The 21,998-nt window shown below is 55.2% G+C and overlaps 1 protein-coding gene across 1 annotated transcript; it reads left to right on the top strand.

Moving 5' to 3' along the window:
- The first annotated feature begins 1,958 nt into the window (after positions 1 to 1,958).
- SLC22A11 (solute carrier family 22 member 11) lies at positions 1,959 to 17,387 on the top strand. Its single transcript, XM_025879477.2, has 10 exons — positions 1,959 to 2,525; positions 3,816 to 3,919; positions 6,862 to 7,016; positions 7,122 to 7,290; positions 8,764 to 8,887; positions 9,641 to 9,762; positions 12,122 to 12,336; positions 13,434 to 13,542; positions 13,955 to 14,161; positions 15,810 to 17,387. The coding sequence occupies exons 1-10, from the start codon at positions 2,124 to 2,126 to the stop codon at positions 15,871 to 15,873; spliced, it is 1,671 nt and encodes a 556-aa protein (XP_025735262.1). The 5' UTR covers positions 1,959 to 2,123; the 3' UTR covers positions 15,874 to 17,387.
- Positions 17,388 to 21,998: the final 4,611 nt, after the last annotated feature.

The raw sequence follows: 21,998 nt of genomic DNA, 5'->3' as shown, positions 1-21,998 counted from the left end.
TCCTGGGGTTTTGGACCCATGCTCAGGTTTGAACCAGGTTGCCACCAACATGGCAACATGCCTGGCATGGGCCAGAAATCAGGGGCCGGAAATGGGAGGCCTCAAAGTCACTGCCCTCGGAGGCCAGACTTCCCCTGTGAAGATGCTATTTGCACACACATGGCATAAAGCCCAGTTCTTCCATGTGAGATTCAGCCTTTGGGCTTCTGGACTAGGGCTCTGCCCAATCAGCCCCTTGCTCATGGCCTCCTGCTCTGATTTGGGTTGGTTCTCTCTCCACTTCTCTCTACTCAACTGTTTTAAAATTCATAAGGAGGGGCGCCTGGGTGGCTCAGTGGGTTAAGCGTCATGATGTCCGGGTCCTGGGATCGAGTCCCTGGGGGCTCCCTGCTCAGTAGGGAGTCTGCTTCTGTCTCATAAATAAATAAATAAATAAATAAATAAATAAATAAATAAATAAAATCTTAAAAAATAAAATAAAATTCATAATGAGTTCTTGCCCAGAGAGGCCCAGTATGGCAATAGCCCTGGCTTTGAAATCCAGGCCCAGAACCCCCGCTCCTCGGCCGCCTGGCTGGGTGCCACAGTGGCTGGATTCTCCAAGCCCTCTGGGAAGTTCAGTGTCCAGATGCCTACCCACACCTCATCCACACTTCTAGCACTCATCAGACTTCTATCCGGAACGGACTCAGCCCATTCCTCTCCTAGCCTGGGAGAGATGACTTCCGGCTCCCTGGCTGGCCCTAAGTCTGACCCCAATTCTGAACTCCAGCCTTCTGCTGGGATTTGGTCCATAACAGGCCAGAGACCACATGGCAGCTGGCCAGGGGCCCTGGAGAGAGCTCGGGCTTCCGTGTCTGGTTCTAATCCTCACTCTGCTGTGTGACCTGGGCTCTCTGAGCCTCGGTTTCCTTGTCTGGAGGAATTAGCACCAACTCTCTTGCGCAAGGGCCGCTAGGAGGAGCTAAGGAGAGGGTACGGACCACACGGTCAGCACAGAGCCCAACACACCGCAAGCCTGCAGTGTCAGCAACAGCTGCTACTAAGAAGTTCGGCTGAGGGGGAGTGCTGGGGAGAGGGCCGCCTCTGCACCTCCTCACACCAAGCTGGGCTGGAGTTAGACCCTGGGTCAGGGAGGTATGACTTCACTCACTTTCCCAGTCTGCACACCGGCTCTGCTCCAGGTCCACGAGGGGCTCCGAATGGATGTCAAGGGATCACAGCCATGCTTTCCACCCTGGGGGAGCTTCCAGTCTAATAAAGGCAACCTGGAACCTGGAAATAGAAGCTTCCCAAAATAGTGAGTCTGCAAGCTGGTCTCCTGTGCTGCCTGGCAGGAGGCTCGCAGTAAGGAGGGAATGAGCACAGTCCTGGGCCCTCTGGCCTGCTGCCTCCACGCTGGGAGTCCACTCGCTTCCCTGCAGCCTCAGGGCCAGCTAGGGAGGGCCCTGCCCAGTCCCCCACCCAGTCCCCGCCACTGTGCTGTAGCAAAATGGCCTGAATCTCCGTTCAGCACGGTTGAAGCTCAGGTCAACAGTTTCCTGATTTGAAGGGCCACATGTAGAGGGATCTGAAAGTTCGGTTTAGGAATGTGAGCAGGCCCCCTGCAGAGAGCTGCCCAAGCCTCCCTCAGTAGCTAGACCTACTTTCCTGCCCAGGAGCCCACGCTGAGATTGAACTTTAACCAAGGCCACGGCCGGGTGCCACTTCCCTCCACAACTGGAGCTCAGTAATATCACAGATTAGTGCATCTTACTTGTTTTTCACACCTGCTTGATCTTTTACTCTTGGTGCTGGAGAACCAGGGCGCCTCGGATGCCCCAGGCAACCTGGGCACAGTGAGCTTTGTCCCTGATGTCCCCTCTCCAGAGGGGTGGGGCACCCAAGCGTCATTCCCAGAAACAGGGTTTCCTGAGAAAAGGAGGAGTTTCTTCAAAGCATCCGGGGCATCTCACAACTGACTCGACCAGTTGCTAGCCCGCACTCCCAACCCAACTGCAGGCTAGCGAGGGCAGAAGGTCCGATGGCCCAGGGTTCCGGCACTTGCTAGTGGTTCAGCAGCCGGACACTCGCGGCCTCCCTGACCTTTGGGAAGGCCGCCCTGGCTGCCCACAGCTCTGTCCATGGCTTTCGCTGAGCTCCTGGAGCGAGCAGGGGGAGTGGGTCTCTTCCAGGCCCTGCAGGTCTTCACTCTCCTCCTTCCCTCCCTGTTGGTGCCCTCCCAACTGCTGATGGAGAACTTCTCGGCCGCCGTGCCCAGCCACCGATGCTGGGTGCCCCTCCTGGACAACAGCACTGGCCAGGCCAGTGTCCCCGGGGCCCTGGGCCCCAAGGACCTCCTGACCGTCTCCATCCCCCCGGGCCCCAACCATGAGCCCCACCAGTGTCGCCGCTTCCGCCAACCACAGTGGCAGCTCCTGGACCCCAACGCCACGGCCACCAACTGGAGCGAGGCTGCCACAGAGCCGTGCATGGATGGCTGGGTCTACGACCACAGCACCTTCACCTCCACCATCGTGTCAGAGGTAAGGGCCTCCCCCCACCAACCCCCCGGCTCTCTTACCTGGCCACCCGCCCATGCCTGGAAGGATTGCACCGGTTCCGCCAGCGCTACTGAATGAGATGTTACTCCCTCAACACATATTTACTCACTGCTTATGAAGGTCCAGACCCTGATCTGAGGCTGGGGTCCCAGGATAAGCAAGGGAGGCTTTGAGGAGCTGCTGTTCCGCTGGCAGCTTCAGAATGGGTCAACATTTAACCCCGCCCCAACAGGAGAGTGGCAGGCACTGTTCCAGAGGCTTTCCCCATGGTCTCCCTCCAGTCTCACGAGGGGGGTCTTGTTGTCTGCATCTGGTTAGGAACAAAACAGAAGCACAGTGAGGGAAATAAGTTGCCCAGGACAACAGCTCCAACACTCCAGCGCCCGCCAGGAGCCGGAAGCTGGGTCTCCATTACATCCTGTTCTGCCACTATGAAGGAGAAAAGCAGGTTCTGTGAGCAAGGAGGAGAGGCAGGTGGGGAAGGCCTCTCTGGAGGTGAGACCTGGATTAGGAGACAAGGTCACGTGAAGGTGTGGAGAGAGCCCAGTGGGAACAGAAGTCCAGGTCTGGGGTGTGGAAGGAGCAGAAGGAGGCCCAGTGTGTCTGGGCACAAGGGGTCAGGGGCCGGCAGGATGCAAAGAAAGTGGGTGAGGTGCACTTTCTTCAAGTGCAAAGGAAAGTCACTGGAGGCTTTGGGGCAAGGAAGTGAGGTGATCTGCTTTGCATTTTCCAGTTATCACTTTGCCTTGTGGGGACAGGGGGTTCCTGCTTCTGTGGGCCTGGCAAGAGAGGCGGAAACGGAATGAAGCTGTCAGGTCTTGGTGGAGGGCTGCTTGGTGGGGGGTGTTCAGGTCATGGATGCCCAGACCCGGGCAGGAGGCACTCAAAAATCATGGTGGCATGTGCTCAGCACTCTCTGCTCATCCCGGCAGCCCTGTGAGGGAAGCAGCTGCAGGGCCCCCCTTCTGGGTGAGAAACCAGGCTCAGCAGGTACAGGAACCCCCCCCGGGCTCACCCAGTGAGCGATCCACAGAGTTAGAACCCCAGCCTGTGGTTCAGTCCCTTGTGCTCCGCCGCCCACCTCCGTCCACTCGGAGTGGCCGAGTCCCGTGTGTGCCATGCAGCTAGCTGAGAGGACAGAGCTGAACCCCCCTCCACCGCCCAGCACACCCCTTCCACCTCTGTCGCCTGGCCTGAGGGAGCCCCCCGGACCCAGGCTGACCAGGCTCCACATCCCCTGAGCCCAGCCATCATGCCTGCCTTCTCTTCCAGTGGGACCTAGTGTGTGACTACCAGGGCCTGAAGCCCCTGGGCCAGTCCATCTACATGGCCGGTGTCCTGCTGGGGTCCCTCTCCTGGGGACTCCTCTCTGACCGGTGAGTATGTTCTCTCCTCCTCGACTCCTCCTCGTCAGAACGAGCACCATGGGGACAGAAGTACAGAAATGGCCCATGAATGTCCCCAGGGAGCAGTGGTGGCCAAGAGGCCCACTTAAGCTTACGCCACACTGTGCGAGATCCCCTCAAACACCGCGCTCTCTCCTTTGGCGACACCAACCGTCCAGAGCACCTCTCGTGTGCCAGGCGCGGTACAGGCCCTGCCCTCAGGGAGCCCACAGTCTTCTGGGGAGAAACAGACCCCTCTTTCTTCTTCGTTGTCATCGTCTTCTTCATTTTTTAAAAAAGATTTTATTTACTTATTTATTTGTTTGTTTGTTTGTTTCAGCGAGAGAGAGCATGCGAATGAGCATGGGGGGGTGGGGCAGAGGGAGAGGGAGAGGGAGAAGCAGGCTCCCCACTGAGCAGGGAGCTCCATGTGGGGCTCTGGGCTCGATCCCAGGACTCTGGGATCCTGACTTGACCCGAAGGCAGGTGCTTAACTGCTTTAACCGCTTGACCGACAGGGCCACCCAGGCGCCCCCCACCCCTCTTTCTTCTAACTCCAAGTACTTGGCACATCGGGAAGTTGAAACCCTCCTCCCCCCCCCCTAGCCCCCCCCCCCCTGTCTCCCTCCCCCCCCTTTGGGGGGGGTCCCCCCCCCCCCCAGCCCAGTCCCTTCTCTTGGCCAGCTGCCCACCCCCGCTGCTTGAGGCCCTGCCACCGAGCACCAGTAACGCTTACGTTACGCCCACTCGGCTGGTAAAGCCAGCTGCCTGCTTGGAGTTTGCACGCGGAGGAGCATTTGCCTCACATTTGCCGCGGCCAACGCTGGACTCCTGACCCTCCACCGCCAGCCCAGCCCCTCCGCACCAGACTCCACCCGGGAAAACGGCCCCCTGGCCCACGGCACACACCCAACCCTGGAGCCAGCCCTGTTCTCCCACCCTCACCCCTAGATCCAGCCCCACGCCCCTCTCCTCCACACTGCCCTCTTACCCAAACCATCTGCCTCTCTTGCCCGGGCAGGCCCTGGCCCCCTCCAGGGTCTCTTGCCTCCATTCCGAGTGACTTTCAAAAACCTGTATGTGGATCTGGTTGATGCCAGCCTGAAGTCCTCCCGGCCCACCACACTGAGGACAGTTCCTGCCCCCCACCCCGTCCCCCTCCACCCCTGCTTGGCACTTGGCTTCTCTCCCACAGCCATGCCGGCCCCTCCTGGAGCACCCTCGGCATCCTGGCTGCAGAGCTCCGAGGTGGCCAGTGGCTGAGCCTCGCTCTGAAGGTTCTCCTTGTGGTCTCTTTGTGCCCAGCGCGCAGGCAGCCCCCTGGCCACGCCTGCTTTCCTTCCTCACTGCACCTGCTCTGACAGTACTCGGTCACTCACTCCTTGCTCACCTGCTGTGTGCGTCCCCACGAGACGTAGCTCCAAGAAGGTAGGGGCGCGGTGTCCCCAGCTTCCAGCACGCAGCACACACTCAGTCATTATTTAGTGAATGCACAAACGGCTTTCCCACTTTCTCCTGACCGTGAGGGCTCAGGGATCTGACCCTGGGTTCCCATCCCCACCTCTCTTTCCCTTGTTCCCTAGAAGGCGGGTGTGTTGCTTCTCTGGGCCTCCATTTCTTCCTGTATGTGGGGACCTGGCTCTGTCCATGGGGTTGTGGGTTAACCACGGACAGAGCTTGGGCCAGGGCCTGGAACGGGGAGGGCTCCTCGTGCTGTGGTTCTGCTACCATCGTCATCTGTGGGCCTTATTTAATCCTGAGTGTGGTGGGGGGCCCGAACAGTGGGGAAGGACATGGTCCAGGTGGCACTTTCCAAGGACAGCTGCCGTGCAGCTCTGGCTCATTCCCCAGGGGCCGTCCACACCGGGAGCCAAATCACCGTCGGTCTGTAGCTTATCCAGTGAGCCTGGCATCAGGAACTGGTGTCAGCATCCAGACCTCGCCCTGGGTCTGGGCCAAATGTCCTTGTTCCTGGGCACTGCTCAGACAGACGGGCCAAGCGTGGCCCACATCTCTCCCATTGGACCAATGCACACTTTAGCTAAATGCGGGCCATGGTTTGGGCTAAGCCAGCCTTGGGGCCGTAGTGGCATGGTGGGTGTGCAGGTGGACGGCTGAGGGCCCGACACGGGTTGTCTCCCGGGAGCTCCAGTCCCAGTGCGCAGACCGGCGGGGAGCTGTCCAGTTTGCCCAAGGCCACGTGCGCTCAGCCTCCCGGCCGCGCCGCCCCCTCGCTCGGCATCATGGTTTTCACAACTCTGAGGCTGTCATCATGCCTACCCCCATTGCACAGACGGGGAATGGTGGCTCAGAGACTTTGAGTCCTGTGCCCAGGGTCACCCAGGCAGGACAGAGCTGGGCTCAAACCCAGACTTCTGAGGCCAAAGTCCATCTTTGTTCAGTTTTTACTTAAATTCCAGTTAGTTAACATGCATTGTAATATGAATTTCAGGTGTACAATACAGTGATTCAACCATAGCCCATTCTTTTTTTTTTAAGATTTTATTTATTTATTTGAGAGAGAGCAAATGAGAGAGAGAGCAGGGAGAGAGGCAGAGGGAGAGGGAGAAGCAAGCTCCCCGCTGAGCAGGGAGCCCGATGCGGGGCTCAGTCCCAGGACCCCGGGATCATGACCTGAGCTGAAGGCAGACACTTAACCGACTGAGCCACCCAGGCGCCCCAATCAAAGCCCATTCTTGACCCTGAGATGACGCTGGCCCTGAGATCGAGGCGTCTGCCCTTTTTATAACAAGCACACTGGGAGCATGCTCCTGGGAGATCCCCGGGGGGTGGGGTATGGTGCTGCCTGCACTAAGGTGCCCCAGCAGATGCCCCACCCTCTCGAACCCTCCTTTCCCTTGAAGCACCCGCCTCCAGGCCCAAGTCCCCAGGGCCCCTCTCCAGGCCCCCACGGTGCTTGTCTCCCAACACAGGTTCGGGCGGAAGCCAGCGCTGAGCTGGTGCTGCCTGCAGGTGGCTTTGGCCAACACCAGCACCATCTTTTCTTCCAATTTCCTCATCTACTGTGGCCTCCGGTTCCTGAGCGCTTTTGGAGTGGCCGGCATCATCATGACCCCGGTGACACTCAGTGAGTCTCTCCCTCGGCTGCGCCTGCCCTGGTGGTGGTTGGGGGCGGGGATGGGGCCCGAGGCCACTGTTCAGCCCTTACCTGCCTGTCTGCATCACGTTTCAGTGGCGGAGTGGACCACAACCCGCAGGAGGGCCGTCACCATAACAATGCTGGGATGTTCCTATAGCCTGGGCCAGTTGACCCTGGGGGCCTTGGCCTTCACCCTGCGGGACTGGCGGGCTCTCCAGCTGGCCGTGTCGATGCCCTTCTTTGCCATCTTCCTGATCTCCTGGTTGGTACAATGTGGGGCCTTTGCTCTTGGGGAGGACGCCACTTGTTAGGAGGGAGATTTGGGGGGCGAGGGTGCCCCTCACCCCCACCACCCTGGCCGGCCGTGGATCCCGAGACGCTGAGAGCCACGTAGGGCAATGATGTGTGTGGAACCCCTGCTCAGGAGAGACATCTCAGGGGTTCAGAGTTCCGGGGTGGACGTTTTAGCCAGATGTCTCAGGCCCCCACCCGTCCCGCTGGCTCTCGGGCCTTCCCCTCCTCGGCACTAGCTGCCCCCCACCTGCTAGCCCCTTTCCTTCACGTCACTTGCCCACCCCTGGCCCGTGGGGTCCTGAGTCAGTGAGGACTGGCGTTAGATATGAAAGGATACCATCATCACGATTATTTGGGGTGCTGCAACACTCCCTGAGGTCTGGAAACACGTGGTTGGGTGAGGGACAGGGGACCAAACCCAAATTCATGACCCTGTAAGTTCTTTCGTGTCCATGAACCAGGGTTGGGGGGACCTGTGCCCCGTTAAGTCTACTGTGGGGTATAGAGAGTAGCAAGGACTCATTCATTCCTTCTCAAGTATTTACTGCCCCATGCCAGACACGGTTTTAGGCCCCGGGGGCACATTAGCAAAGAAAACAGATCAAAAGCCACTGACCACGTGGAGTTTTATCCATAACAACAGGATCAGTAAGTGAGGAGGAAGACATCCCATAATCACACTTATTAGGCTGCTCTAGTCACCCTGGTTGGGTGCGTCCCAGGTGCTGTTAGTCACCCCAGATGTGTATTCACTTCTTCTAATGAGGAAGATGATAAGATGACCACCATTTTCAGAGGAGGGACTGAGGCCCAGAGAGGTTCAGTGACTCACTGTAGGCCACACAGCCAGTAAGTGCCAGAGGCAGGATTTGAACCCAGGCAGGCTGGCTCTTTGAACCACTAGGCAGGCGGCCTCCGGACGGATCCAAACAGAGCTGAGCCCCTCCGGGCTGGTAAAATGCCAGTCCTCTCACCCAGGAGATACCTCTCCCTGCTATCTGCCCCAAGGCTGGGAAGAAGCAGGCTACTTTTATAAAACCACTCAGTTCTGGCTGGGGATGTGTTTAGTGCATGCGTGCGTGCGTGCGTGCGTGTGTGAGATTCAGCATGATGTGAGCTGTCACAGAAATGGTCTCAGCATCACCGTAGGCTCAGGCAGCCGTGCGTGGGCCGTGCGCGAGCCCCCGGCAGCCGGGAAGCCAGATGGGGTGGCTCGGAGGAGAGAGGGCGGCCAGGCATTGGGACTCAGCTTTACTGGGTACCAAGGGAGCCCACCAGTCTTGCATCCTGGCCCCAGCCGTGCAGAGGGGAGAGCAGTTGCCGTCTCTCTCCCACTGCCGCTGGGGGAGCGGCTGCCCACGTCCCACTCCTGACCTGACGAGGAGGGCCCTGGACGCGGGAAGAGCGCAGGGGCCCCGGCAAGCGCCTGCGTCTTTAACAGGTGGCTGCCGGAGTCTGCCCGATGGCTGATTATTGTGGGCAAACCAGAACAAGCGCTCCAGGAGCTCAAAAAGGTGGCCAGGATAAACGGCCACAAGGAAGCCACAAAGTCACTGACCGTCGAGGTGAGATGCCCCTGTTTGTGACCCAGACTGTGGGACGTGGCAGGGAGAGGACAGCCACTGATGTCTTGTCACCAGCTCCACCGCTACCCGCCCGATAACAGCTGTGACAACCCCCAGCTTGCTTGTCGGCGGCTTCCACCCACATGCATTGCATGCTCACCTCGTAGGGTTTCTTGGTGTGTTTGGGGGAAACTGCATGTGCTTCTCTGAAGGTGATTATCTCAAGGAAGTAGGTGTGGGAGGATGTGCAGCAGAAACAAAACACAGCCTGGGGGTGGGAGGATCAGGGAAGGCTTCCAGGAGGAGGTGAGCCAACGAAGACTGAGCTGAGCACGGGGCAGGTGGGGCCCAGAGGGGCAGGAAGAGTCTGGATGGGCACTTCGGTGCAGTGGGGAGCCCGTGTGGCTGGGGTAGGAGGCGTACCCTGAGGCCAGCCATGAGGGGCAAGGAGGGGTGGCCGGGTTTGTGTAGGAACCGCCGAGAGCAGCCCGCAGCTCAGAAGGCCAGAGCTGGGCCACAAGCCTGGCTCCCTGGCTCGGAGTAGGGGGGCCAGGTCGGCAGAAGAGAGCTCTGTCACGGGGCCAGAGAGAGATCTCTTTCTCTCTCCATCCCCGCCTCCACCCCAAGGCTTTCCAGTTTCCAAAAGCCAAGGCCAGGCTCCTGACATCGCTCTGCCCACCTGGACACCATTCCCTGGCACGGGGGTGGGGCGGGGCCCGTGCTCCCCCCGCACTCATCCCCCTCTCCCCCCAGGTGCTCATGACCAGCATGGAGGAGGAGGAGGCGGGGGCCTCTATGAAGGCCCGCAGGTCAGTGTTGGACCTGTTTCTCTTGCCCACGCTCCGCTGGAGAAGCTGCAGCATGTTCCTGGTGAGGTATGCCCCCCAGCTCATGCCTCCCGGAGCCAGGCCTGAGGAGGGAAGCGGGGATGGGATCAGTGGAGGCTGGCGGCCAGGGCCCAGGGCCCAGGGCGATGGGAGAATTCACCCAAGGCAGAACCAAAGACATAGAAGTTTATTGAATTCACTGCAAGGGAGCAGAGAAGAGACTGTCTGCCGGGAGGCAGTGCGGGGTGGGGGAGGGGGGGGGGGGGGGGGGGGGGCTGTAGTTATAGGGGAGGGGGAGGAGGTAGGGGAACGTGTGGAATGTTCCTTTTTTGGTCCGATTGGTCAGTGAGGGCTTATGGCTGTTTTGAGGTGGGTCCCTGGTGGGCCTGTTTGCAGGGTGGTCGCTGTGGGCTCTTCTGCCTTACTGGGGCTTCCAATGCCCAAGCCTGTTGCCTAAAAGCGGCCTCTACTGTGTCCGGGGTGGGAGTGGGGAGCGGCTCCTGCACGGCCTCAGGAAGCACGTTTCTGGCAGAACAGGCAGTTCCCCCAGGAGGCAGGAGTCCCGGCCGCCACTGGGGAGGGGCTGGGGGGTTCATGCGGGAAGTCCGCTGGAGGGCAGGAACAGGGGCACGCTGAAGCCCAGGCTGGACGCGGAGCCTATGTCCCTAGAGATGGGGGACCGGATGTGGCTGGAGAGGGCCACTGGCCCACTTACGCCAAGCTCATCTACACCCCCACTTTACAGAGGAGACAGCAGGGCCCATTGGGGCAGGTAACTTGCCCAAGATGACTGAACAGGCATTTGAACCATGGCTGAGCTACCTCCTTGCCCGCTGCCGCCCACCAGGCCCTGCATTGAGCATGGACTCCCCAGCAGGCCCCGTCTTGGCACCCATGGGCACCTGGGACCAGGAGAAGGCCCCTTAATAAAACAAATTCAGTTCAAGTGACTTGCAGAGAGCACACTGAGAAGTGAGGGTCAGGTTTGATGGAGACTCGATCTTGAAATAAAATAAAGATTAGGAAAACGTTTATTTTATGCTATATTTAACCACATATGGGTTCCAATGGCAAATATTTGCTACACCTTAGGGAATGGATCAAATGCTTTTACTGCCCCGCCGCACCCCCCCCTCCCCCGCTTAAGTTTTTTCTGACAAATGAGAAGGGGTGCCTGGCACCAGGAATGTCCGGGGCCATTCTTTCAAACCCTTCAAGGCTTCCTCAGGGCTCCCAGGGGCCGCTCTGCATCCTTTGTTATTCAAATCACAGGCTGGGAAGCGGCTAACCTGGTGGGTTTCTCGGCTTCCGCCGTTAACCCCTTCGGTACCGGCCCTAGAGCCTCAGCATCAGCTACTTGGAGCCAGAGCTGAGCCCCTTCCCCACGGGGCTTCCACAAACTTAGGGAACCACGGGGGCCTGCAGCTTTAGTCTGCAGCTGGTGTCAGCTGGTGTCAGCTGCCTTGCTGGGTGCAGCGCTCAGGTGCGGCCCAAGGGGAGTGTCCGTGAAGCAGGGATGGGGACCCATGTGAAAAGTGGTAGGGAGTAATTTCACACCGCAGTCACTGCTGGATCCAAATTCAATCTCCAAACTGCGGAAATCCAGCTACGGTTAGGTTCAGCTTCGGCTACTCAGGAGCCAGGGCGGTCTGTCCCGTGTCCACCCCCTACCCTCCAGACTTGGGGTGGAGGTCAGTAAGCAGGAAGTTCATTAGAGAGGGCTCTTGGGATCCCTGCCTGGGGACGGGGATGGGGATGCTAGGGGAGGGGAACAATCGGAAGGGGCAGGGGAGCGGTCCTGGTGGTACTGTCGCAGCAAGGCCCCCTGCAAGCCCACAGAGGGCTCGAGGAGCTGGGGTGGCCCTTCTGAACCGTCCCTCTGGCCTGTGTCATGGGATGTTCTCCCCAACTGAGAGGCAGCACTCCCAGAGGACGGGAAAATAAGACTTGCCCTCCTGCAAGAAGGACAACACAGCCCACCTCCTCCTACTGTGAATCCCATCTTTCAAGATGAAGAAACTGGCACCCAGGAAAGGGCAGAGACTCACCCAGGTTCAGGGCTAGTAGGAGTCATGGTTCTAGCAGTGACTGGAAATAAAACGAGAGTGCTAGGGCCAGACCTGAAGCTCAGCTTGACCCACACAGCGCGTCAGCCCAGAGAGTTAAGTGTCCCCACTGGCTGGTGGCCAGGGAGCCTGAGAGATGGCTGCCTAAGGCGGAATGAATGAAACCCGCCCTTTCTCTCCTGGGCCAGCCCCACTCTCGAGAGATGTGTCCGGCATCCAACAGACAGGTTTTTCGGGGTCCAGTAGTGACCTGCTCAGGATGGCCTGGGCCCTCTGGGGACAGCTCAGGTGTGTGCCCTCTCCTCTGGGGCAGGGATCCGATTTCTGGTTTTGCCCTGCAGCTTCTCCCAAATGATCTCCTACTACGGGCTGGTCCTCGACCTGCAAAACCTGGGGAGTGACATCTTCCTCCTCCAGGTCCTCTTTGGAGCTGTAGACTTACTGGGCCGGGCCACCACCACTTTCTTGTTCAGCTTCTTGGGCCACCGTACGACCCTGGCCAGCTTCCAGGCCATGGCTGGCCTCTCCATCTTGGCCAACATACTGGTCCCACAAGGTGAGGTGGGGTGGACTGAGTGGGCTGAGCGGCTGACAGTCTGGGGCACTGGCTTCCCTGCCTGCCCCCTCCTGCCCCCCCCCGCCTGCTGCACTTGCCTCCTGGGGTCCTTCCCCTTCCCTGCCCCCCCGACCCCAGCACCCCTGCAGCCCTGTGTGCAGGCTGTGCCCAAGCCTACACCTGCCACATCAGCTCAGGCATCCAATCCCCCTACCGGCCCCTCTCCGACCCATTCCCCTGAGGTGACTGAGGTTCAGAGAGGTGAAGTTGGGTGCCTCAGGTCACTCAGCTAGCCAGTGACAAAGCCAGGGCTGGGACCAGACTTCAAGCCCGAGGCTGGTCCTGAGGTGGGAGGAGGGGCTGGGGAACAACTTTAGTTGCTTGAAGTGAGGCGGGAACACCAAGCCTGGGGCACTGGGGTGTGCAGATTGCTGGCCAGGGCTCCTGTCTTACTCTTTTCTTTCTGAATGAGACTTTAATGCCCGGAAAACCCTCTCAAGCCGGGGGGGGGTGGGGGGGGGGGCTTGGCTGGTGGAAGGGCGGGGACCCTGAGTTCTGAGCTGATAGCAAAGCCAGGAGGGAGGCAGAGGGCCGGTCTCCCAAACAAGCTGCAAGAGGCAGTGCTCAAGGAAAACTTGCAAAGACAAGTGTGTGACAGTTTCTGAGACTCTTCATTACAACGTGTGGGAGGGAAAGCTGCGGCCGAGTGTGGCTTCCTAGCTAGGGCTCCCCGCAGAAGCCAGCGTTCCCACAGGCAGACTTAAGGCAGTGAGGACCTGCCTTGACCCTCTCCTTCAAGGAAGAAGCACACCCAGGTCCCAAAGAGCTTTGGCACAGTGACACTGTAGGGAGCAGGCCCCGAGAGCCATCCTCAGCTGCCCCAGCTTGCCCGCCCCAGACCTGGCTGGGTTCTGGCCCTGCCCACCCCCTCCTCCCAGCCCATCAACTGTGATGTCAGGCTGCACCCACAGCCCTGGGCGGCCTGGCACCAAGTCAGCACTGTGGGGCACCTGGGAGCAGTCAAGGAAGCCCTGCGCTCCAGGCTGACTGGGGAACCCCTCGGGCAGAACCCACTGTCACCCTCTTCCTCTGCCCAGATTTGCAGACCCTGCGTTTGGTCTTCGCCGTGCTGGGAAAGGGATGCTTTGGCATAAGCTTAACCTCTATCTCTGTCTACAAGCCCGAACTCTACCCAACTGCACTGCGGTAGGCTGAGCTGCACGCTGCATCCAGGAGGGGCGGCCAGACCCAGGGCGCATGAGAAAGGGACGTCCCTGGGAAGGCCAGTAGGGAGGGCAAAGAGGGGCTGGGCATCCAGGAACAACACAGCAGACCAGCGAGAATGGGGTGGGTCCTAGAGAGTCCATGAAGGACTCTGGATTGGATGTTCTCAGGAAGGAGAAGGCCCCTCTGGGTGGGAAAATCTAGGTGAGCTCCATGGAGGAGGTAGTGTTAGGAAAGACTTTGAGGAGTGCAGCTCCTTCACCCAGCTTTCCCTCCCCTGGCACATCCTGACCCAGCCAAATGCCTCCCCCACCCCCCCACCCCCGCCCAGTAAAGCCCCCTTCTTGAAAGTGGCAGTGATGACAAGGGGCTGGGCCCTCCCCTCCACCCCCAGGATGACAGCAGATGGCTTCCTGCAGTCGGCAGGTCGTCTGGGGGCTGTGACGGGGCCCCTAATCAGGATGACTCGGCCGGCCGTGCCCCTGCTGGCCCCCGTCTCCTACGGTGTCATCCCCATCGCTTCCAGCCTCATCCTCCTGCTCTTCCTCCCGGAGACCAAGGGGCTTCCACTTCCTGACACCATCCAGGACCTGGAGAGCCAGTGAGTGATCCTTGGTCACCCTGGGAGTAGGGCTGGGCTTCCAGGAAGTAGCTGAGCAGGGCTGCAGATGTGGGGACAGGCCTCCCCACAGCCCCAGGACGGGACGGGAGAGCCCAAGGGTCAGGGAGACATGCTAGACGAAGGAGCCAGAGCTGAGTTGGGCTTGTCATCGAGATGGTACCAGCAGCTTCAGTGTGCCGAGAGCTGACTGCATCCCTGGTGCCTCGGGGCAGCAAGCCGGTGGGCATCAGGGCTTTGCCTCTGAAACCACGTAATCATTGCAACAACACAGCCAGGAAGAGACTATTTCCATCACTGTTTACCAGAGGCTCAGAGAGATGAAGGGATGATTCAAGGTCTCACAGGTAGAAGGCCATCGTCCCTTAGGCAGGGAAATGCAGAGGCTCTGAGCCCGGCTCTGCAGCCAGACTGCCGAGGACTGAATCCCTACGCCCCGGGCATGCACTGACCTCTCTTACCAACCTCGCCCAAGAGGATGGAGCCAGCCCTGACCGCCCTAGTTCAGTCTTCCCCCAGGAATCCCAGGCCCAGACAGATCAACAGCTCAGTTTCTGGAACACATCATGCTACCCTCATGCCATCCTTTGAGAGAACAGAAATGAGGGAACATTCCTCAAGTTTATTTTATGGCCCGAATCACCACGATGCTTCTGCTTTCTCATTTTTAAAAATGGGGGTTAAAACAAAACAAAACAAAACCCAGCCGAGCTCAAAGAGCTGTTTTTTTTTTTCTTAAAGATTTTATTTATTTATTTGACAGAGAGAGACACGCGAGAAAGGGAACACAAGCAAGGGGAGTGGGAGAGGGAGAAGCAGGCTTCCCGCGGAGCAGAGAGCCTAATGCAGGGCTCGATCCCAGGACCCTGGGATCATGACCTGAGCCGAAGGCAGACGCCTAACAACTGAGCCACCCAGGCGCACCACAAAGAGCTGTTTTCGAGTTGAAGTTATTATATTAAAGCACTGAGGATAGTGCCTGGCCCACAGCATGGGCCCCAGGAGTGTGGTTGCTGTGTCCTGGGTAAGGGTAGTCATGGGGCGGCAACAGGCTGATCAGGAACCATCCATCTCATGGATGGGGGTGCCTGGGTGGCTCAGTCGGTTGAGCATCCCACTCTTGACTTCGTTCGGCTCCAGTCGTGATCTCAGGGTCCTGGGATTGAGCCCTGTATCGGGCTCCCCACTCAGCAGGAGAGTCTGCTTCTCCCTCTCCCTCTGCTCCTCTCTCTCTCCCAAATAAATAAATAAAATCTTTAAAAAGAGAGTAATACTAACAGCTGGTGCTCAGAGGGCCCTCCCTGCTTCAATAGAGCATCTTATTTAATTCAAACAACCCCACAAAGAGCTGTTATGTTCAATTTCACTGCCAAAGAAATGAAGACACAGAGAGGTCATGTAACTTGCCTAAGGACACTCAGCTAAGAAGCAGGGAAGGTGGGTCTTAAATTACTCTTTCACTTTTTTGAGCACATACTATGTTTCGGGCACTGTCTTATGCTTTGGGGGACACGGCGGAAAATCAAAACCTAATCTCATGGAGTTTACATGCTCATAAGACTTGACCCCCAGTTCCACCCTCTTCAGCTGTCTCACCCCACACCACCACTCTGTCTTTTGATTACTCTAGGAAATCGGCAGCAGCCAAGGGCAAGCATCGAGAGGTGGCCATTACAGAGAGTACCTGGTTCTAGCAGTTCTGCCTGCGAGGAGCCCCTTTGGCTGAAGATTCCCACGAAGGGACTTGCCTCCTCTCCAGTGGAGGGAAGAAGCAATCTGGAGAACCCTGAGGGCCTATACCGTGGCTGATGCTGGGGCAGCTGGACTGAGGGGCAGCATTGAAGCTGAAGGCTGCTTTCCCCGCTCACTTCTCTTCCCCCCACCTCAGCCCTGCAGAGGCCTGACCCCGTTGACAAAATGGGTTCTGTCCCCTCCCTGCCAGGCTCCCATCTTCACACCTTCACTCAAAACTCCTGACTTACTTCACTGAACCGGAAGCTGCAGATGTTTCCTGCAGGTTTCTCACCTCCAGCTACCAGAGTGGATCCTAGGACAAAAAAGGAAGGATCTGGACAGACCTGAGTCCCAACCCCTCCCCCACCGTTTGTGGAGTCCTCTGTAAAATGGAAATGATCATGGAATCTACCTCCCCGGGAGGGGGTCCGGGGGTGACAGGGTTAACAGATCTTAGCACAGACCAGAGTCCAACACATAGAACCTTCTGGCAGAGCTGCCAGCTACAGGTGTTCAGGTTGTGCTCTGCCTGAGGCAGCAGCTGATGCAGGACATGTGGGGCTACGCACGGGAACAGCAGGAACCACCAGGGGCTGTGGGAGGTAGGCTTTGTAGCACCAAGAGGGCAGAGTGATCCCTGGTTCCCAAGGGAGGATGTGATTGATGTGTCTGAGGAATCCCACCCGTTACCAGGGAACTGAGGCCCCCTGTTCAGGAATAACAGGAATGGCCCCTGGTTGCTTGACAATAAGTGTTTGCTACGGGACCCTATCCACAGGAGCAGGTGGGGCAGGATTTGCAGTTTGGCCATTCGAGACCCTCCTGGTTTCCCTACATGTCAAGGCAACACATCATATTGGGCCTTAGTTTGAGGCCTTACATCAAAGGGGCACCCTTCCTTTGGTTGTCTATCTCAAAGGGTCACCTTTGCCTAATTCGCACGAAGACCCTCCCTGTGCTGGCAGCAGCCCATGCTGCTAAAACTGTGGGATTATTGGGGCTGACCACCTACTTTAGAGGCAAGAAAATTAAAACTCAGAGAGGTGGAGTGACATGCTTGGAGTCCCATGGCTGAGCCCTGGCCAGGAGGCCAGGCTCCCAGTCCAGAGCTTTTTCCAGCACACCAGGCCCCTCACACTCACCTCCAGCCCTCTGGGCCTGACATCTGCAGCCCTGTCACAGAGTTACTTCCACACCCTTCCCTGGAGAGCCAGACTCTCTAGACAACTGCCCACTCTCCTTGGATGACTCGGAAGCCTCAGGCTGTAGGTTTCCCATCCCAGGCATCCCCATTTCCCTCTGTCAAATCCAATGCACACCAGGCCAGTCAAACACAATTCAAATCAAATCCCCTATCTGCTTAAACCCTCTGGTGGCTCATCATAAAGACCACGGTTCCCCCACCAACAGGCTTCCATGGGTCTCTAGTCTTGCTTCACATGTAATAAATATTTAAAAATTCAAATCATATAAAGTATGTTCTTGGATCCTCATGGAGAGAAATTAGAAATCAGTAATGGAGCAGTATCTAGAAAACTCCTTCACACTAAACAATACACTTCTAAATAACCCTGGGCCAAAGAATTCATCACAAAGGAAATTAGGAAATATTTTGAATTGAATGAAAATTTTAAAAAATGGCACATCAAAATTTGTGGGATGAAGCTAGAGAAGTGGTTCAAGGAAAAATTAATATCATTAAGTGATTACATTAGAAAGGAAGAAAGTCTCAAATCCAATATCTCAGCTTTCACCTTTAGTAATTAGAAAAAGAAGAGGTAATTTAAACTAAAGGAAGTAAAAGAAAGGAAATAATAAACAGAAATCAGAAAAATAGAAAATGATCAAGAAAATCAGTGAAACTTGAGGCTGGTTCTTTGAGAAGTCAATAAAATTTATAAATCTCTAGGTGTACTGATGAGGAAAAAAAGAAAAGAAAAGACACACATTACCAATATCAGGAGTAAAAGAAGAAGCATCACTACCAATCCTACAGACATTAAAATAATAAGGAAATATTATGAGCAACATTTTGCCAACAAATTTGACAACTTAGATGAAATTAACAAATTTCCTGAAGGATATGAACTAGCAAAGCTTGCTTAAGAAGAAATAGATAACATTATTAGCCCTATATCTGTGAAAGAAATTGAGGTTTTGGTTTAAAACCTTCCCACAGAGGAAATTCCAGGCCCACATGGCTTCACTGGTGAATCCTGCCAAACAACTAAGCAAAAAAAAAAAAAAAGTAACAATTATGCCAAAAATCTTCCAGAAGATTGAAAAAGAGAGAACACTTTCCGGCTCATTTCTTGAGGCCAGCATCACCCTGATTCCAAAGTCAGAAAAAGATATAACAACTATAAACCAATATCTTTTACAAACATAGACACAAAAACTCTTAACAAACATTTAGAAAATTAGATGCAACATTATGCTAAGAAGGGCAATGCATCGTGACCGAGTGGAGTTTATCCCAAGAAGGCAAAGCTTGTTTAACATTAAAAAATCAAGATTAATAAACTAAATTATTAACAAACTATAGAGGAGAGACCATATGATCATCTCAATAGATACAGAAAGTGCATTTGACAAAAGTCAACATCCATTCCTGATAAACAACATTCAGCAAATTAGGAAAATTAGTGAATTTCCTCAACCTGACAAAGGATGTCTATGAAAAACCTACAGGTAACATCATACTTAATGGTGAGAGACTGAGTGCTTTCCTGTCAAGATCAGAACTGATCTGATCTCTACTCTCACTCTCACCACTTCTATTCAATATTGGTTCTGGTTGTGCAATAAGGAAAGAAAAAAGTAAATAAAAGTCATCTAGACAAGAAAGGAAGACATAAAACTATCTTTAATTTGCAGATGACAAAATTGTAGAAAATCCTAAGAAATCTACAAAAATGTTACTAGAACTAATAAATGAGTTTTGCAAGGTTACAGGAGATAAGGTCAAGATACAAAAATCTCTTGTATTTCTATACACTTGTAGCAATCAGAAATCAAATGTTTAACACAATGTCATTTAACAACAGCATGGGAAAATGTGATATTAGGGATAAACCCAACTAAAGAAAGACAAGATCTATAAACAAAAAAGCACAAAACTTTGTGGAGTGGAATTAAAGAAGACCTAAATAAATCGAGAGATATACCATATTCATGGATCGAAAGACTCAATATCATCAAGTTGTCCGTTCTCAACAAATTAATCTAGAGAGTCAATGCAATTCCAGTCAAATGCCAGCAGATTTTTTTCAGTATAAATTGACAAGCTTATCCTAAAGTTTATATGAAAATGCAAGAGACCTAGATCAGCCAAGTTGATTTTGAAAAAGAAAAGCAAAGTTGGGTAACTTTTGTTTGATATGATAGAATCAAGAGTTCAGAAATAGAGTCATGCTAATATGGTTGCTTGATTTTCTTTCTTTCTGTTTTTAAAGATTTTAAAAGAGAGAGAGAGAGAGCGAGGGTACAAGCAGGGGAGCAGCAGACAGAGGGAGAAGGAGGCTCCCTGCTGAGCAAGAAGCCCGATGTGGGACTCGATTCCAGAACCCTGGGATCATGACCTGAGCCAAAGGCAGATGCTTAACCGACTGAGCCACCCAGGTGTCCCTATGGTTGCTTGATTTTCAACCAATGTGCCAAATCAGTTAAATAAAGAAAAGACAATCTTTTCAGCAAATGCTGCTGGAATAATTAGATAGTCATATAAAAGAAGGAAGGAGAAAGAGAGAAAGAAGAAAGAAAAAGAAAGAAAGGGGGAGGGAAGGAAGGAAGGAAGGAAAAAAAGGGGGGGGGGTGGGGGGGAGAAGTTCAACCCTAACTCACACCATATACAAAAATTAACTTTAAATGTACAGTAGACAAATAATAGCTAAAATTATAAAAATTTAGAAGAAAACAACCTGGGTTTGGCAAAAATTTCTTAAATAAGACACAAAAATATGAGCTTATTACAAAGGAAAAAACGATATATCAAACTTCATAAAACCAAAAAACATTTGTTTTCCAAAAGACACTGTTACAAAAACAAAAGGCAAGCTACAAACTTGGAGGAAATATTTGAAAAATCTGTATCTGACAAAGGACTTCTATCTAAAAAATATAAGGAGCACTTATCACTTAACAACAAAAAGGATAATCCAATTTTTAAAACAGGCAAAATGTTTGAACAGATGCTTCACCAGAGAGAAGATGTGAATGGCAAGTCAGTGCGTGAAAAGATGAACCACATTATCTGATGAGAACTACAACAACGTGCCACCACATAGAGGCGCCTGGGTGTCCCAGCCAGTTAAGGTCCTGGGTGGCTCAGTTGGTTAAGCGTCTGCCTTTGGCTCAGGTCATGATCCCGGGATCTTGGGATCGAGCCCCTCGTTGGGCTCCCTGCTCCGCTGGAAGCCTGCTTCTCCCTGGCCTCTCTCCCCCACTCGTGCACGCTCTCTCTCTCTCTCTCAAATAAATAAAATCTTTTAAAAAATTATTATCAAACGCCTGTGCCCAAGAAATGGGGCCTCACTCATCCTCAGAAGCCCCCATGTGGCCCCCATCCACTTCACTGCTCCCTGCGTCCCCTGCTTCCGTCCACCTGCCTGCTCTTGACACAGCCCTCAGCGATATGCTGTAGCAACACCAGCGTGGAATTCTATGGTCTTCTGCTGCTCGCTTCTTTCAACTCAATATTAGGTGACACATCCTTATTGTTGGTGGCTGTAGCACTTCGCTCCCTTACACGTTTATTAAACTTGAATGCGAGCCTGGAGTGGAGCATCTATGGGAAGACTGCTCCCAGTCCAGGCCCTGAGGCCACGCGCGCTGGGCCCTGCGTGTCGTGGGCAGGCTCGTGCTGTGGTCACAAAAGTGGCAGGGCTGGTGGCCGTGGTGGTAAGTGTTGACTGGATTCTGGGTGAGAAGGGGCCTGTGAGGTCTTGAGTGAGGGCTGACATGATCTGACCGGATTCTGAAAGGTGGCCCTGGCCGGGGGCGGGGAGCCCCGTCAGGCGGCTGTTGGGTCCGGGCAAGAAATGACCCACTTCGACCAGCAGAAGTGGGTGCCAGGGGAAGTGGTCAGAGGGAGGGCGTGAATTTGGATGGAGTCCCTTGGATTGGCTGAAAGGTCAAGAGTGGAACTTGAAAGATAGGAAGCCACCTGGTGGGGATTTCCCCAGATGGGTGACTTTTCCCGAAGGGGAGAGTGAGGCTCGCAAACTCAAACATCTGGGGAGAGCCCAGCGGGCTGCGGGGCGGGGGGGGAGCAGTACAGGGCTCAGCCTCAAGGGCCCGAGGCCACTCCGGCTCAGACAGCGTCACCCTGAAGCTTGAGCCCAGGGTTGCCAAGCCTCCCGAGGGTTTTTAAGTCAGAGGCCACATTTTTGATGTGAAATCTCCAGAATATTCAATGTTGGCTCACTTGTTTAAAACACAGCATTTGGGCCACACCACGTGAGTCTGTTGGAGCCAAGCCTCTCTCGTGTTCCAGCTGTGCCAGGAACCACATGAGGACACTCTGGCCAGAGCAGCCCCCCGGGCTCCCGCCACTCACTTTCCCAGGCCCTCCGGCCAGACTCCCCGAGACTGGGGTCATCTGTGTAGTAGCAGGCCTCTTCTCACAGCCAGCTGCGACCCAACACCCCCCCTGCACGGCCCTCCTGATGTCAGGACCTCAACACGGCCCACAGTGAAGGCTTGAGCTTCCCCCAGACCCGAGATGCCTTACCTCCAGTCAATGTGGGAGCCAGAGACCTAGGAGTGGTCCTTGAACCCTCCCTCTCTCACCCCACGTCACCAAGTCTCACTGTCTCCCTCGCTGAAACATACCTGCCGTCCATCTGTGTCTGTCCTCAGCATGGCCATCACCCAAGCCACAGTCCCCTCTCCCCTGGACACCGCAAGAGCTCCCACTGTTGCCCCCAGCCCTCCACACACAGCAACCAACCACCGCGTGATCTCCAGGGCTCCCATCACTGTCCAGTGGCTCCCCACCCTCTGTGGGTTCTCACGAGACCCCCAGGACCCTGCGTGATCTGGCCTCATCCCCTGCCAGCTTACCCCCCTCTCACTTGGCTCATGG

This window comes from Callorhinus ursinus, unplaced genomic scaffold (assembly GCF_003265705.2).
Source record: "Callorhinus ursinus isolate GAN/ISIS: 27379988/994484 unplaced genomic scaffold, GSC_fseal_2.0 scaffold51, whole genome shotgun sequence".
NCBI classification, from domain to species: Eukaryota; Metazoa; Chordata; class Mammalia; order Carnivora; family Otariidae; genus Callorhinus; species Callorhinus ursinus.
The sequence above is the reverse complement of the archived record's forward strand: the minus strand, read 5'-3'. Positions and strand labels throughout refer to the sequence as shown.